The sequence below is a fragment of the Alexandromys fortis genome, unplaced genomic scaffold, assembly GCF_014885135.2.
Source record: "Alexandromys fortis isolate MF-2015 unplaced genomic scaffold, M_Fortis_MF-2015_v1.1 scaffold_189, whole genome shotgun sequence".
Classification (NCBI taxonomy): domain Eukaryota; kingdom Metazoa; phylum Chordata; class Mammalia; order Rodentia; family Cricetidae; genus Alexandromys; species Alexandromys fortis.
In genome coordinates this window covers 2,756,603-2,771,759 of record NW_026068081.1, presented here as the reverse complement: position 1 = coordinate 2,771,759, position 15,157 = coordinate 2,756,603, and the positions used below count along the sequence as shown (strand labels likewise).

Genomic DNA, 15,157 nt, shown 5'->3' with positions numbered 1-15,157 from the left:
TCAGCAGTTAAGAGTACATATGACTTTTTCAGAAAACAGAGCTAAATTCCCAGCACAAATGTCGGGTAGCTCATAGCTACCTATAACCATAGCTCCAGGAGATTTGATGCCTCTAGCTTCCCCAGACATCCACTGTCATGTGCATGCCTCACCCCCACATATACATGTGGTTTAAAAAAAAAAATGAATCTGGGAATTGGAGAGATGCCCCAGCAGTTAAGAGCACTGACTACTCTTCCAGGGGACCTAAGATTCAATTCCTAGCACCCACATAGCATCCATAACCACCTGAAACTCCAGTACTAGGGGTTCTTGATGCTCCCTTCGAGCTTCTGATGGCACTGTATCCACATGGTGCATAGACGTGCGTGCAGGTTAAACACCCAGAGACATTTAACTCTAAGTATTTCTCATTTTTCATACAATCCATTCTTGTCATTTTCTTTCCTCTCCCTCAAGTCTTCCCACATCCTACCTACCTCCCTACTCACCCAACTTCATGTTCTTTCTCTCGGGAGAGAAAAAAAAAAAACCAAGAACACAAAATAAATAACAACAACAACAAAAATCTCAAATCAAAAGGGAAAAACACCAAATCATAACAAAAAAGCAGACAGAAAGCATCCAACCCTTCTTTGGGCTGGAATTTTGTCTGGCTTGAATTTCTGCTGGTTTCGAGTATGCCGTCACCGTCTCTGTGGGTTCGTGTGTGTATCGGGCCTGTTGTGTCTGAAATACGCTGCTGCCTTGGAGGCGTCCACCACCTTTAGCCTTTCCAGTCTTTCCCTCTCTTCTACATAGACCACTGAGCCTAGAGGGAAAGGATTTGCTCAAGACATCCCACTTAGAGCTAAGTGCCTCGGGGCCTCTCGCTGTTTATGTTGTCTAGTTGTGGCTCTCAGTCTTAATAACCATCTATTATAAAATTCTAGGTCATTCTTTGCTACGTAGTAGGTTTGAGGACATCTTGGGCTGCAGGCTGCACGAGATCCTTTATTTAAAAAAAAAAACCTGAAAAGAAAAGAAAACACAGCCTCTCCATAAATATTTCTTGAATACCCATGCTAGGCAGAGATTTCAAACTTGGCCGCTTAGGGAAGAGAAGGCACAGGAACATGGCTGGGGTGGTTCAGAGTTGAGGAGGATTGGACTAGGTTAAAAAACAAGTTCCCTTTTGAAATGAGGGAAGACTTAAGTATGTTCATAAGTTGAGGGGAAAGAGTCAGTAGGAAGAGAGGAGATGGAGCAAGGATTCCAAAGGGTTTGAAAGGGTTGGAACCATGTGCACGGGATAACAAACCTTGAATAGATGAGAAATACTTCATCCTCAGATTAGAAGGAAATGGGATGGTGGATCCATCTTTAAGGAATGGGTGATGGGGTTGTATGAGCTTTGTGGCCCCAAGTTGGTTGGTAAAATAAGCTGTCAGATTATCATGGGAGTGAAGAAGTCAGAAATCATATTGGAGCTTGAGAAATCAAATGAAGGTCTGAAATGGTCAAGGAGAACAGTGGAAAAGGAGCCAAGTAAAAGGGCTATTATGTTACCCTGAAGGTTCCGATGAGGTTAGAGGTCATTGTAGGGAGCAGAAGAGACCCTAAGTGAGCAAAGTCCTGAGTGAATGAGTATTTTGACGCAGGCATTGGCCATGTCAAGAATATCCCAAGACCTTGAATCCGTGGGACAATTGGAAAAACTGTCATCACTGAGATCTAGGCTCACAAGACACGGCAAAACCCTTTTTGTGACTCTGTGTCTAAGATTGAACAATGTGTACAAAGACTTGCAGCCGCAGCCTCCTGCTCCCAGATGTTTACAGCCCGACACTGTTCACCTGCAGAGGGGCCAGGTGGTGGAGCTACAGGGAGCAGAGCCCAGCCCGATCCCAGCTTCACTGTACGTGTGTCTGTGTGCCTGTCCTTTCTTCATTCCCTCGTTACCCCTAGCCAGAGTTCCGGGACCCAGGCCACGTAGAACTTGGCAGACCATGAATTTATAAAAAAACATCAAGACCCATAGTTTTGTATTTTCTTTCAGCCAACTTTGACAGCGATGGAGTCGTCAGCCTCTGCCATTTATTCAGTTGGGTAGTTCTACTAGGGCCAGCAGGGTGGGGCTGAACAGAGATGCGGCCTTTGATAAGAATGCTTCCTCATGGATACAGCCTTGCACTTCTTTAGACCCAGCTGCTAGAAAGGCTGAGGCAGGAGAATTGCTTAAGTCCAAGAGTTCAAGACCAGCTTGGCCAACATAGCAAGAGCCTGTCTCAAAAACAAAAACATAGTTCAATTGACTAGCCGTGTGATTCAGCTTTGGCGGAGGAGCTGGGACTGGGAAGATGGAGAGACGTTGATATCCTGTGAAATAAGGAAAGGGCCCAAATTCCTGAGCATTAGCACTCCGAGGAGATCATTCATGTAAAGAAGGATTAAGGCCATGGGACAGCTAGATGGACACCAGGTTCTGGCCAGAGAGTTGGGTGTTACAGAGAGGATTTCTTGGGCAGGGAGCAGAGGGAGCCGAAGGGATGAAGTGAGGGCAGTCACACAGCGTATGGGGGCCGAACATTGTTAGCATTGTTAGCAGGCACATTGTAGTCACCTAGGGTGGGGAGAAAGGGTGGGCCAAAGGAAGACGGGCTAGGTCTCCAGGGAAGAGAGGCTATACGTTGGCATCGAGGAGGAGCTGGCTAGAGGGATTGTCTGGGAGAGCTACGCGCTTGCCCCCCTTTATCTCCCCTCAAGGTGCATGGTTGTGGGGAGAAGCATACCCTGGAGATGGCTGGTGGGTGGTGGTGTCTCCGAGGGAGACGAACAGGTAGATGAAAGCTGCCAGCACATCTCAGACTTTAATGTATACCCAAACCACCGAGGTTCTTGACAAAACCCAGTGAGACGAATTAAGATGAATGGTTCAGTGGCATTTAATACACTCACAAGCACCACTGCTGCCTGTTGTTCAACCTTCACCTCTACGTAGTTCCCACGCATTTGCTTCACCCACAAAGGAAACGTCACCCAACAGCTCTGCCTTCCTTTCCCACCTCAGCTTCCGGTAACCACTATCTCTTCTGTCTCTGTGAACTTCACTCTTCGGGGTGGTGCCTCATACAAATGCAATTCTATGCAATTTGTCCATGCATGAGTGCCTGTCTCCCACCCCTTCCCCCCTTTTTAACGTTGGGAATTGGACCCAGGGCCTAGCATGTATGTGTTCGGCAGGTTCTATGAGAATTTCTTTATAGCTAAAGATCTTTTTATTGTATGGATAGTCCATATTTTCTTGATCCAGCCATCAGCTGATGGACATGTAAGCTGTTTCTGCTGCACAGCTGGGGTTGATGGCTTCTAGTTCATTCACTAAATTTTAGCTCCCTGCATTTCTTTCTGCTGCTTAAACTTGTCAGGCTGGTCTCGGCCTCAGCATCCTTATTGTGTTCCTGTTGCTTGGCCTGCCCTTCTCCTGGATCTTACTGGGGCTTACTGGTGGACTCATCCTTACAACTCAGATATCGAACCTTCAGAGAAGCATCCCTGGTCATGATATCAAAAGTCCCTGAACTTCCAGTACTTTCTATTCAATATTCTATCTCCATAGTACATCTCAGTACCAGAAATGAAGAAGTATTTGGACAATGGGCACCTGTAGTACTGGGCTGTGGTCTCTGGCCTCATTCACAAAATAACCTTTGAATGCCTAAAATGTACCAGTTGTATTAAAAGTACAGTTGCCAAAATATTTTTAGCTATGATTTAGTAACCCATACACTTATCTGTTAAGCCCTTAAATAATAGTATCTATTTGTAGGCGTCATAATTACCAGAATATAGAAGCTCTGATGGATGTAGATGCTATTTTGACAGATGTGCACCCACTGGACTAGGAAAGGAAAATATGGCTGATTTCTACTGGACAGAAAAACCACAGGTGCTGCAAGCAGTGCTATAGGTGATTACCTTGGTTTATAACTGAAGAAACTGCCAAAGTTCAGTTTGAGGTGTATTTTGTTTCTGTCCAAGTTTGGGAATTCTCTAAATTCTTTCCAGAGGCTCCTTGGAGGTCTGTGAACTCCATGTTTAGAATTGTATGGGTAGGGCTGGAGACATGGTTCAGCAGTTCAGAGCATTGTTTGCTCTTGCAGAGGGCCCAAGTTCAATTCCCACATGGGCCCTTACAACTATATGTAGCTTCAGTCCCAGGGACTCCATCACCCTCTCTGGTCTCCCTGGAATCAAGACATGCACGTGGCGCATAGACATATAGGCAGACAAAACACTGATGCGCGTTAGAAAAGATTAAGTCCGTGCATGGTCTGCAAAAGTCTTGAACTTGTTGCCTTAAAAGGGAAAAGGTTAATTGTAGCGATGAGGGAGGAAAGTGCTGGAAGAAAGCTGTCTTCTCTAGCCCTCCATGGAACTAGGGTGTGGGTCATAGAGAAACGTCCTCTTGGGAGGGGTACAAGAAAAGCAGTGCTTTCCTCTTCTGGCCTACAGACAGAATATTGTATACATAATAAATAAATAAATATTTAAAAAAAAGGGGCTGGAGAGATGGCTCAGTGGTTAAGAGCATTGCCTGTTCTTCCAAAGGTCCTGAGTTCAAATCCCAGCAACCACATGGTGGCTCACAACCATCTGTAATGAGGTCTGGTGCCCTCTTCTGGCCTACAGACAGAATATTGTATACATAATAAATAAATAAATATTAAAAAAAAAGAAAAGCAGTGCTTTGAACTAAGAAAGAAACAGTCGTGCAGAGTGGCGTTCAGTAAGGATAGCCACACGTGGAGAAGAGATAGCCACTGTGGGAAGATCAGCCATGGGGGCAAAGGTGAGAGAACTCAGAGCCGTAGGCGGAGTCCTCACTGTATGCCAGACAGTAGACCAGACACTGGCGAAACAAAGCTGGCTGGCCCAAGGCTGAGTCACCCTTCTTTCAGGGCCCAGATTCTGGTGGCTGATTGGCTGGTCTGGCTGGTCTGATCTATGCACCTCTTCACAGCCTCTGGGAGCCAGGGGCAGTGGCATTAAGATGAACACGGAGATTCAAGGGGAAGGAAGCTGAGAAAAATCGGCTCTTCTGTCTCCCCCACCCCTTTGTGTGAAGCAAAAACTGAAATAAAAAGAAGTTACGTAAGAGAGGAAAGCAAAGCCATGCTCTGATCGTGTAATTCAAAGCAGCTACCCATCTACCAATTAGCTACATCTGAGGGATGCGCCCTCTATTCTCACGATGAATTCTTCAGGAACCTTCTATGACTCTTGGCTGCCAAGAAATCATTTGTGCTTCAAAAACAGTCTTGACTGGGGGGGGGGGGATCAAAGGAAGAGAGAAAGAACAATATTTTTAGATTTTTTTTTTCCTTTGGGGTGCCAGAGATACCCTGCACCTGGGTTTCTTCCTGAAGGCAGTTCTCCGGATGCAGGATTCTGTGATTCTTTTTTTAAATGCCGCTTTTCTCCCCTTTCCTAGGGGGCTCTTTCACAAAGGCTCGGGTTAGGAGCTGTTGCAGGTGGGAGGTGTTGGCTGGTCTCATACCTTCCTTTGATCATGTTCTCTTGTGGCAGTGGGATCTGAAAACTAACCTGCCCTGGGCTGAGGTAAAGAACCTCTTCTTCCCTGAAGGGAGGCAGCATCGCCAGGGGAGAGGCAGCCTGCAAGCTGAGGAGAGAAGGAGAGAGATAGGGCTGAAACTGAGCTGACCTAGTTAGAGCAGAAAGACGGCGATGCGGTCAAGGGTGAGGCTGAGCAAGTGGGCTGGCTCACTGGGTTAAGGATGCTTGCCACCAAGCTGATGTTCCTCCACCCCTGGATCTCTCGGGGTGAAAGGAGGAAACCTGACTCACACACACTGTCCTCTGACTTCGACGCTTAGGCCACAGACCTACACAATAAATAAGTGTATTTAAGAAAAAGAAAGGGGCTGGAGAGATAGCTCAGAGGTTAAGAGAACTGACTGATGTTCCAGAGGTCCTGAGTTCAATTCCCAGCACCCACATGATGACACACACCCATCTACAATGAGATCTGGTGCCCAACACGATATACATAATAAATAAATTTAAAAAAAAAAAAGAAAAAAGAAAGAATGTTGGAGCAATTGGGGCGGCTTCAGTGCAGATAGGGCTAGAAAGAAAGAAATTTCCAGAAAGGCCCAGGACAGGGAGGAGAACTGGGCTGATTATCTTTTCTGAAGTCTTGAAAACTTAGCATATATTAATGATATGTGCTAATGAGTTTCATTATGAGACTTTTGTGCGTGTACATAGTGCATTCCTTAGTATATTCGCTCACATTGCCCTCTTTTGTCCCCTCCCACTGATCTTCCCCTTCTCAAGTAGCCCCTCTTCCACTTTGATCTTTGTAAATAGAGGTATTTAATAAACACACTTTCATTTATTTGTGTGTGTGCATGTGTGCAAGTGCACTAGCGTGTGTGTGTGTGTGTGTGTGCATACCACAGTGCATGTATAAAGGTCAGAGGAAAACTTCAAAAGCTAGTTTTCTCCTTCTATCATGTAGGCTCTGGGAATCAAACTCAGGTTCTCAAGCTTGATGGCAGGTACCCTTAACCACTGAGCCATCTCACCAACTCCCTGTTTTATGCCCTTGTGTTTATGAGCAAGCAAACCAGTAAGTTTAATTAGGGTTACTTATAGGAACATGAATAAGGGGTTAGTTACAGAAGTTACTGGCAACTCACCAGTGGCTACACTACTGAAGAAAATATCTCTCCCTCCTTTAGCAACTGCTAACTGCCTATAGACCTTCAATTCACTATTGTTTAGGAGGCTGTGCTGAATCAGGTGTGGTGGTACACATAATTTAATTCTAGTACTCAGGAAGCGGGGGGTGGAAGGTTCATGGGTTTGAGGCCAGCCTGAATAACATGAGGCTATTGTCTTAGTTAGGGTTTTATTGCTGTGAAGAGACACCATGACAAGGACAGCTCTTATGAAGGAAAACATTTAATGGGCTAGCTTACAGTCTCAGAGGTTCAGGCCTTCATCATCATGGTGGGACATGGTGGCGTGCAGGCAGATGTGGTGCTGGAGAAGGAGCTGAGAGTCCTGCATCTTGACTCACAAGCAACAGGGAGTGGTCTGACTCACTGTGTGTGGCCTGAGCATAGTGAGACCTACAGTAGTGACACACTTCATCCAACACGACCACACCTACTCCAACAAGACCACACCTCCTAATAATGCCACTCCTTTTGGGGGCCATTTTCTTTCAGAGCACCACTGCTATATAGCAAGATATTGTCTTAGAAAAGAGACAAATAGAGCTGTGCACGGTGGAGCACACCTTTAATCCCGGCACTGGGGAGCAGAGGCAGACAGATCTCTGTGAGTTCAAGGCCTGGAATACATAACAAGTTCCAGATCAGACAAGGCTATAATGAGACCCTATCTCAAAAACAAAGCAATAAATAAATAAATAAATAAATAAATAAATAAATAAATAAATGTCTTGTTGAGTCAGGAAGACTGCCAAAGGGAGTTTTGCATGGATTCTCAGTGAACTGGGGTTCCTATGTAGATGACTGGGGGACGTACCTTTAACAAATTTTGTCTGGATGCTTAGATCAGAAGTGGAAACATATGTGACTATCGAGGTTCTTAATTGGGATGCTTCCCACATTGCTGCAAGAATGAGCCAAGATCCCACAGCACTGTGACAGAATCCCCTAGCGTGGGTCACAGAGAGGTCTGTGTCCAGAGCTCCAAAGCCAAGGCAGGGTGTGGGGAGCTGCAGGAAGCATCTAATGGGCTTAGATCAAGGGTCCAACTCCAGACCCCACCAGAGATTGCCTTGGGGCTGCTGGAAGATAGAGGCATTCTCTTCCCAGGTCCTGTCCTTCAGGAAGACACCACTAATCTAAGAGAACATTGATTCCTGCAAAGCAGCAGCAAACATTCCAATACCATGTAGAGTTTTTTTTTTTTACACTGCTTGGTCACAGAAGGGATTTGGGGTATAAGAAAAGAAGGCCCTTGGAAGGAGATAGGCATTAAACTGAGCTGTGAGGTGTGCAGAGGGAGGATGGGGATATGGAGATTAATGGACATTCCACAGTGAAAAAATAAATTGGGTTCACATGTGGCCCAAGAAGACAGCAAAAGCTGTCAGTATAAGACCCCACCAAGAAGACACGGAGAAGCCCAACTAGATGGGGAAGGCCCAATTACAGAGGACACATTGCGTTTCTAACTGGGATTGACTATGTCAAAAAAAAAAAAAAAAACCCAAGCACTTGACACCATTTCTCTCCTCTCCTCTCTAGCTATAAGCCTATAGTGGAATTCATAGATGCACAGTTTGAGGCCTACCTGCAGGAGGAGCTGAAGATCCGGAGAGTACTGCACACCTACCATGACTCCCGAATCCACGTCTGCTTGTACTTCATTGCCCCCACAGGACATTCGCTTAAGTCTCTGGACCTAGTAACCATGAAGAAGCTGGATAGCAAGGTATGAGGCAGGAGCTGGGGCTGAGCAAGCTGGACTCTTACTGATCTGATATACAGGGGATGCTGGGTTCCAGCAGAGGTTTTGTGGCATCCTAATCCCACCCTCTGTCCCTTCCCCCATAAGGATGGTGTTACAGATCGTGCATTTGGGCTATATGCTTTGCCATCTGGATTCCTAGTATTAGGAATGGCTTTGTCCTGAGTGTCTTGACAATAAGAACGAACACAAGCAAGATGGCTGTTCAAGTTTAAGGGTGCTGGTTTTGGCAATGGAATACAATATTATTCTTTACTTTAAATTTTTTTAGATTTATTTTATTTTATATTTTCAAGTATTTTACTGCATGTATGCATATCTGTACACCACTTGTATGCTTGGTGCTGAAGGAGCTCAGAAGAGGATGTTGGATTCCCTAGAACTGGAGTTAAGGATGGCTGCGAGCCATCAAGTGGGTGCTGGAAACCAAACCTAGGTCTTCTGCAAGACATGGGCTGCTATAAATTGCTATCTCTCCAGCCAAGGCCCTAGTTTTGATTCTCAGCACCATAAAAATAAAACAAATTGAACATCAGATTCTTTCAAAAGCCTAATTACTACAAGTTTCCTTCCCTAACATTTGGCATGTGCCAGGCACTATGTACATATATGTTATTTCATCTCTTCTTCTTTTCTATTTGTATATGTGTGTATGCATGTTTGCATGTATGTACACATGTGTGTATGTGCATATGGATGCTATGTGGAGACCGAAGGTTGATGTCGGAATCATCCTCTGTCATTGATCTTCTACCTTATTCACTGAGGCAGAATCTCTCGGGCCAAACCAGAATTCAGATATATGGCTGGTCTTGCTAACTACCTTGCCTGATCTAACTTCTGAGGCTGAATTATGGGCAGACTGAATGCTTGCAAGTTCAGGGGATCCAAGCTCTGGTCCTCATACTTGTGCAGCGAGAGCTTAGCCACTGAACCCTGTTTTTTGTTATTGTTGCTTGTTTGCTTTTGTTTTTAACAAAGGTGCTTTTATTGTATTTTGTTTAAATTTTTAAATTTTATTTATTTTTAATCAAAACTTTTTCATACAATGTATTCTGATCATGCTTTTCCCCTCCCACAACTCCTCCCAGATCCTCCCCACCTTTCCACCCACCCATCTCCATATCTTTTATCCCTTTCTCATTAAAAATCAAAAACAATAACCCCCAAAAAATACACAAAAAGAAACTTCATGAAAACAAAAACCAAATATATAAGTACAAGACCAGTAAGGCAAAAGAAAAGAAAGAGAAAAAGAGAAAAGCCCAAATGAAGCAGTATGAGACAAAAAGTCTACAAGACCACCATTGAGTTCACTGTGTGTTGTCCATCTACTGCTGGCCATGGGTGTATCTTGAAGTTAATGTACCCAGTGAGACTCCATTGGGGAAAAAGTAATCTTTCCTTTGCAAGTAGGTATCATCTACTTCTTGGTTAGAGAGGGAGCCTGTGTTTACTTCCCCTCTCTCAGCAATGGGATCCTGTCTGGCTTGAACCTGTGCTGCTACCGTCTCTGACTTAACATATTTAGTAGTCCCATTGTCTGGAAGACACTGTTTCCTTGGTGTCACCCGTCACCTCTGGCTCTTCAGTTTTTCTACCCCATCTTCCACATAGATCCCTGAGCTCTGAGGGGGAGGATCCTATTTAGGACTGAGTGACAAAGCCCCACTTTCTACACATTGTCCTGTTGTGGGTCTCTGTGTTAGTTCCTGTCTATTGCAAGAAGAAGCTTCTCTGATGATGGCTGAGCAAGGCACTGATCTCTGGGTATAGCAGAATGTTGTCAGGAGTTATTTTATTGCCATGCCCTTAGCACAACTGTGCTTAGTAGTATTTAGTACTTAGTATTTAGTATGTAGTATTTAGTTTTCCCCTAGGCCCATGACCTATCCAGTCTCAGGTCTAGCAGTGTCAGGCATGAATTCTGTCTCATGGAGTGGGCCTTAAATCCAATTAGGCAGTGGTTGGTTACCTCCACAACAGTTGTGCCACTGTTGCACCAGCATATCACATAGGCAGGTGACATTGTAGTGTGCAGGGTTTGTAGCTGGCTGGGTGGTGGTTGCCTTTCTCCTTTGGTAGTGTGCAAAGTGCATTCCAATAGCATGAACACCAGTAATAGCAGTGAAGGCTCTAGTTAGGCACCAGCTCAACTTCTACATATTTGATGACGTATCTAAGTGTTGTCTTCAGCAACAGGGACTGGGCCCTATTTTGCCCTTCTAATAATCTAGTAGTATATTTAAGTACTGTTACTTACATTTTACATAATACTGTTAGCTACATATGAAGTCACTGAGGCACAGAGAGGCAAGTACCTTGCTCAAGGTCAGGCAACATGTAATGGAGTTGAGATTTGCCTTTAGCTCCAACTGCAAGTTATTTTAGTATACAAAATTCTAATTTACATGTAGTCATTTGGTAGCATAGCCGCTATAAGAACTGAATGTCAGCTATAATCAGAATAAGAGCAGTTTTTTCCATTTTTGCAGCAATGAGCTCACTACTTGTGAATAATAGGCTGTTCCTGAAATGTCCCCATGCCCAGCACGGCCCCGTATAGGGCGGCAGTGAGCCATGTGGCAGGCTGTTTGCTGGCTAGGCTGCATTAAGTAAGCAGTTTTTGGTTTGTGTTTATTGTGGACTAATGAGGAGTAGGCAAAACAATAAATAAATAACAAGGAGGCTTGGATTTGCCTGCTGTTCCATCTTGGCAAAGATCTGGATCTCTTGACCCCAAAGACTTCAAGAGAGATAACTACAAGGTCCGGTCTTGACTTGCATCTCAAGCTTTGTGAGATGTGTCTTCAGGGGTCTTCAAAAGCACAAAAGACACAGGACATCTTCAGTTCTAGAGCCCCCACACGCTCCTTTCAGAGTCCAGGGCCTGAGCAACATTCATGCTGTCCCAGTGAGGTCTGCAAGCAGGAACAACTCCATTTTCTTCAGGAACCTGAGCTTAGTGTACTCTGTCTCCCAAAGCCACGCGCATGGCAGATTTCTTTACCGTTGGCAATAAAAGCTTTCCCTCTTTCTGGAGGGATTTCAAGGGTCAGGGTTCAGGTGAGTTGAACTTTTGGGGTGGCACTAGGCCTTTCTCTTGCTATCTGAAATTAGGCCTTCATACCTACTTTCTTTGCTCAGAAATAAATCCTACAACGCAAGCATTGTAACTTAAGGGGGTAGAGGATGGTGAAACAGGATCTAGTGTAGTTTAAGCTACCTTCAAACACACCACATAGCAAAAGATGGCCTTGGACTGATCCTTCCACCTCCACCTCTCCAGTGCTGGGATTATAGGTGAAGCTGAAGATGGATCTTAGGGCTCATGCTAAGCGAGCATCCGGCCAACGGAGCGCATGCCCAGCCCAGTGAGACTTTTCTGCATAGGTCTCAGGTCAGATTCGTAATACTGGGTCTTTTGTGCCTACCTGGCTGTTGCAGGAGAGCCACATACATGTTCATCCTCATCAAGTTCTGCCCCTGCTTCCTTTTTCTGACCTCCCATGTGGATCCATGGTATATCTGGCTGGGGAAAGCCTCAGTTGGACAGGTTGGGACAGCTTTTCGTTACCAACAAATGGCTGCCTGTCACATTGTCAACCACAAATTCCCTGTCGTCTTTCTCCTTTGAAACACTCGGGCAGTGACCTTGATTCCCAGACTTCACACAGCCCACCAACTTCGTTCTGAATTGATAGACAGTTCATAGTTGCTACCAGCTTTGGGACTACGGCTGAGTTTGATTTGAATTTCAGTTCTGCTACTTATTTGCCCTGTGGCCTTAGGCAAGTTATTTAACCTCTGTGCGGTTCAGTTTCACTTTGGTAAAACACTAGCAGCAATGCCTTCTGGGAAAGTTGTTGGGATTAATTTTGCTACGCCATTCATAGGGTACTTAGCTTAGTGGCCAACACATAGTAAGTACTCGTCATTGTTATTTGCTATTTGGCTAAAGGTGGGCAGTGCTAGACTATTCGCTGAGCTAGCTACCCCCTCTGGGAGGAGCTGGTGGGAGCCCTAGGCTGTGGAGTTGTCGGTTGCTAGTTAAGGATCCCACTTTGTTCCTCCTTCTCCTAGGTGAATATCATCCCCATCATTGCCAAGTCAGATGCCATCTCTAAGAGTGAGCTGACAAAGTTCAAGATCAAAATCACCAGTGAACTTGTGAGCAATGGAGTCCAGATCTATCAGTTCCCCACGGATGACGAGTCAGTGGCTGAGATCAACGGAACCATGAATGTGAGTGGGGGCACAGGGCTCGACCTTCCAGATGTGTGTTCTTATGAGCAGCCTTTGGCAAGTAGCGGTGAAGTACCTTCATCAGCCCTCTTAGTGCTGATCTTAACTCTTGAGTGTCTGAGTCTCGGGTATTGGAGACAGAGGACCCAGAACCTAACTAGTTTCTGTTTCTAGTCATGGCTGCTGTGACATCTCAGTGGCACAGAGATTAGCTGACGCGAGGTTGCGTGTGGGGTGGGAATTCAGGCCTCTCTTGCTCCTCGTTTTTGGCTCCTGTGCGTGTTCATATGTGCGTTACAGATGTTTATATTCATGTTTGTGGTGACCAGAGGTTGATGGGTGTCTCCTCCGATCACTCTCCACTGTATTTACTGTGCTAGGGTCTCTTGCTGAAACCGAAGCTCACCAATACCTCCTAGTCTAGCTGGCCAGCTTGCCCGGGGGTCCTGTTTTCCCCATCTCTGCCTTCTAAGTCCTAGGATTACAGGTAGCTGCTATGCTGGGCCGCCTTCTCTGTGAGTGCTGAGGGGCTGAACTCAAATTCTTGAGATTACCAGGCAGGTACTCTATCCATTGTGCCATCCCCCAGCCCCCAAACTGCTTTCTTAGTACCCCTCAGTTCTAGGCCAGGCAACCTTCCAGACTGGATTGCAAGAAAGGGAAAATATGTTTGTCTGACCACAACAATGCCGGCACAGTAGGTACAGCAAAAGCCATAAAGGCCAAAAAAACCAGCTTGGCCTCAGAGGCACAGGGACGGGCTGTTGGCCAAGAATTGAGCCCTATTGTCATGAACCGAACAATGAGAAATAGCCTCCAATTTTCTGGCAACCACAGTGATTTTTTTTTCTAGGATCTTAGGCTGGAACACAGTGTTTTTTTTTTTTTTTTAAAAAAAAGATTTTATTTATTTTAGGTATGTGAGTGTTTTGTCTGCATGTATGCAAGAATACCATGTGTGTACAGTGTCCATGGAAGCCAGAAGAGGGCATTGGATCACCTGGGACTCAAGTTATAGATGGTTGGGAGATGTCTTGTGACTGCTCAGAATCAAATCCAGGTCCTCTGCAGGAGCGGCCAGGGCTCGCAAGCACTGAGCCATCTCTCCAGTCCCTGTGATGTTATTTTGAAGCCCCAGGGTTATGATTTGCCTTATTAAGTGTGAATGAATTTACAAATAGAGTCCTCTTTTTCTCTCCTCCCCCACCTCCCCCACTAGAGGAATGAATAAGAGAGAAGGCCGAGAGTCAAACACTCCCGGGCTGCTTAGCAATGTGTTGCTGCTGTTGCCGTGAAAGCTTCACTGTTGTGATTTCTAGGAGACAGCTAGCGGCTTTCAGCAAGCCTCTGCTTCAGGAACAAATTTCTTTTTCGCTATTGAGAGGCATCGGTTTTTCCTAATGACATAATGTCAGGGGACAGCCAAACTCAGGAAAGCCTTGTAATAAAAGCCATTTTTAGCAAACTTTTCCTGCTGCTGGTGCCTTCTAAGTTATCATTACAACATCGGCTGCCACCTCCTGTGAATTGGCCAACAAAACAGCAGAGTTAGGCAGCAAGTCACCGGCTCGCCTGACGTTGTGTCCATGAGCACAGCCCACCCTAGATAGGTTTCTGAGTAGAAGCCCTTCCTTCATCTGCCTTGAACAAGTCTGGCTCAAGTCTGTGGGCCGGGAGGTAGGTAGAGTTGTGTTCTTTGTGACCTAGTGGGTGTGGACAAAAAAAAAAAAAAAAGAAAAAAAAAAAGAAAAAAGAAAAAAAATACTGCTGTCCTCTCCGGGAATCAGGGCATTCGGATGGAAATGAGGGCCTGTTATGATAAGAAAACTGGATAAGGTGCCCAGCCTGTAGCGAAACAGGAAGTGCTTTCTGGGTGTCGCTTGCACTGATGTCTGGAAGCATCTAGTCACCTCAGGGACCTCAGTTCTATAGATAGCTTCCAGGCTCATCCTCTGAGTCAGCAAGCAGTGCTCAGCCTTATCGTTTGCTTTGCTACAAACAAAGAGGAATGAGTTTTCCGCAACGTGAAGGTGTCCCACCAAGCTCTGTCAGTAACATGCTGGCTTACGAGTGGCAGTCTCCCTGTCTCTGTTCTCAGCTCAACTCTGGCCTAGAGCAGATTCAGCCTCAGAGTTTCCTTCTCCACCATGCTGCTGTGGCAGCCCAGAGATTGCGGGCCCTATGTTATGCATAACAGCCCAGAGTTTGCCCCTGCTTCGCTTTGAACAACTAAATTAAAAACTAGTTGGGGTAGCGCATGCCTGTCATCCCAGCACTGAGGCAGGAGGATGACATGTTTTATTCTGGCCTAAGTTACATATAACCTGTCTCCAAAAGAAAAGAAAGGAAAAGTAAGCTAAGTCTGATGGGTTCAGGGTCATCCCTCTGCGTAGCGTCACTC

General features: G+C 45.5%; 1 protein-coding gene across 13 annotated transcripts in view; it reads left to right on the top strand.

Annotated features, from left to right (window-relative positions):
- Septin6 (septin 6) overlaps positions 1 to 15,157 on the top strand; it is a 134,371-nt gene that overhangs the window by 92,172 nt on the left and 27,042 nt on the right. For all 13 annotated transcript variants that reach the window (XM_050121898.1, XM_050121901.1, XM_050121897.1 and 10 more), the window contains 2 exons: positions 8,289 to 8,475; positions 12,595 to 12,756. In XM_050121898.1, coding sequence (XP_049977855.1) covers positions 8,289 to 8,475; positions 12,595 to 12,756 — 349 coding nt within the window. The remainder of the gene's footprint in view (positions 1 to 8,288; positions 8,476 to 12,594; positions 12,757 to 15,157) is intronic.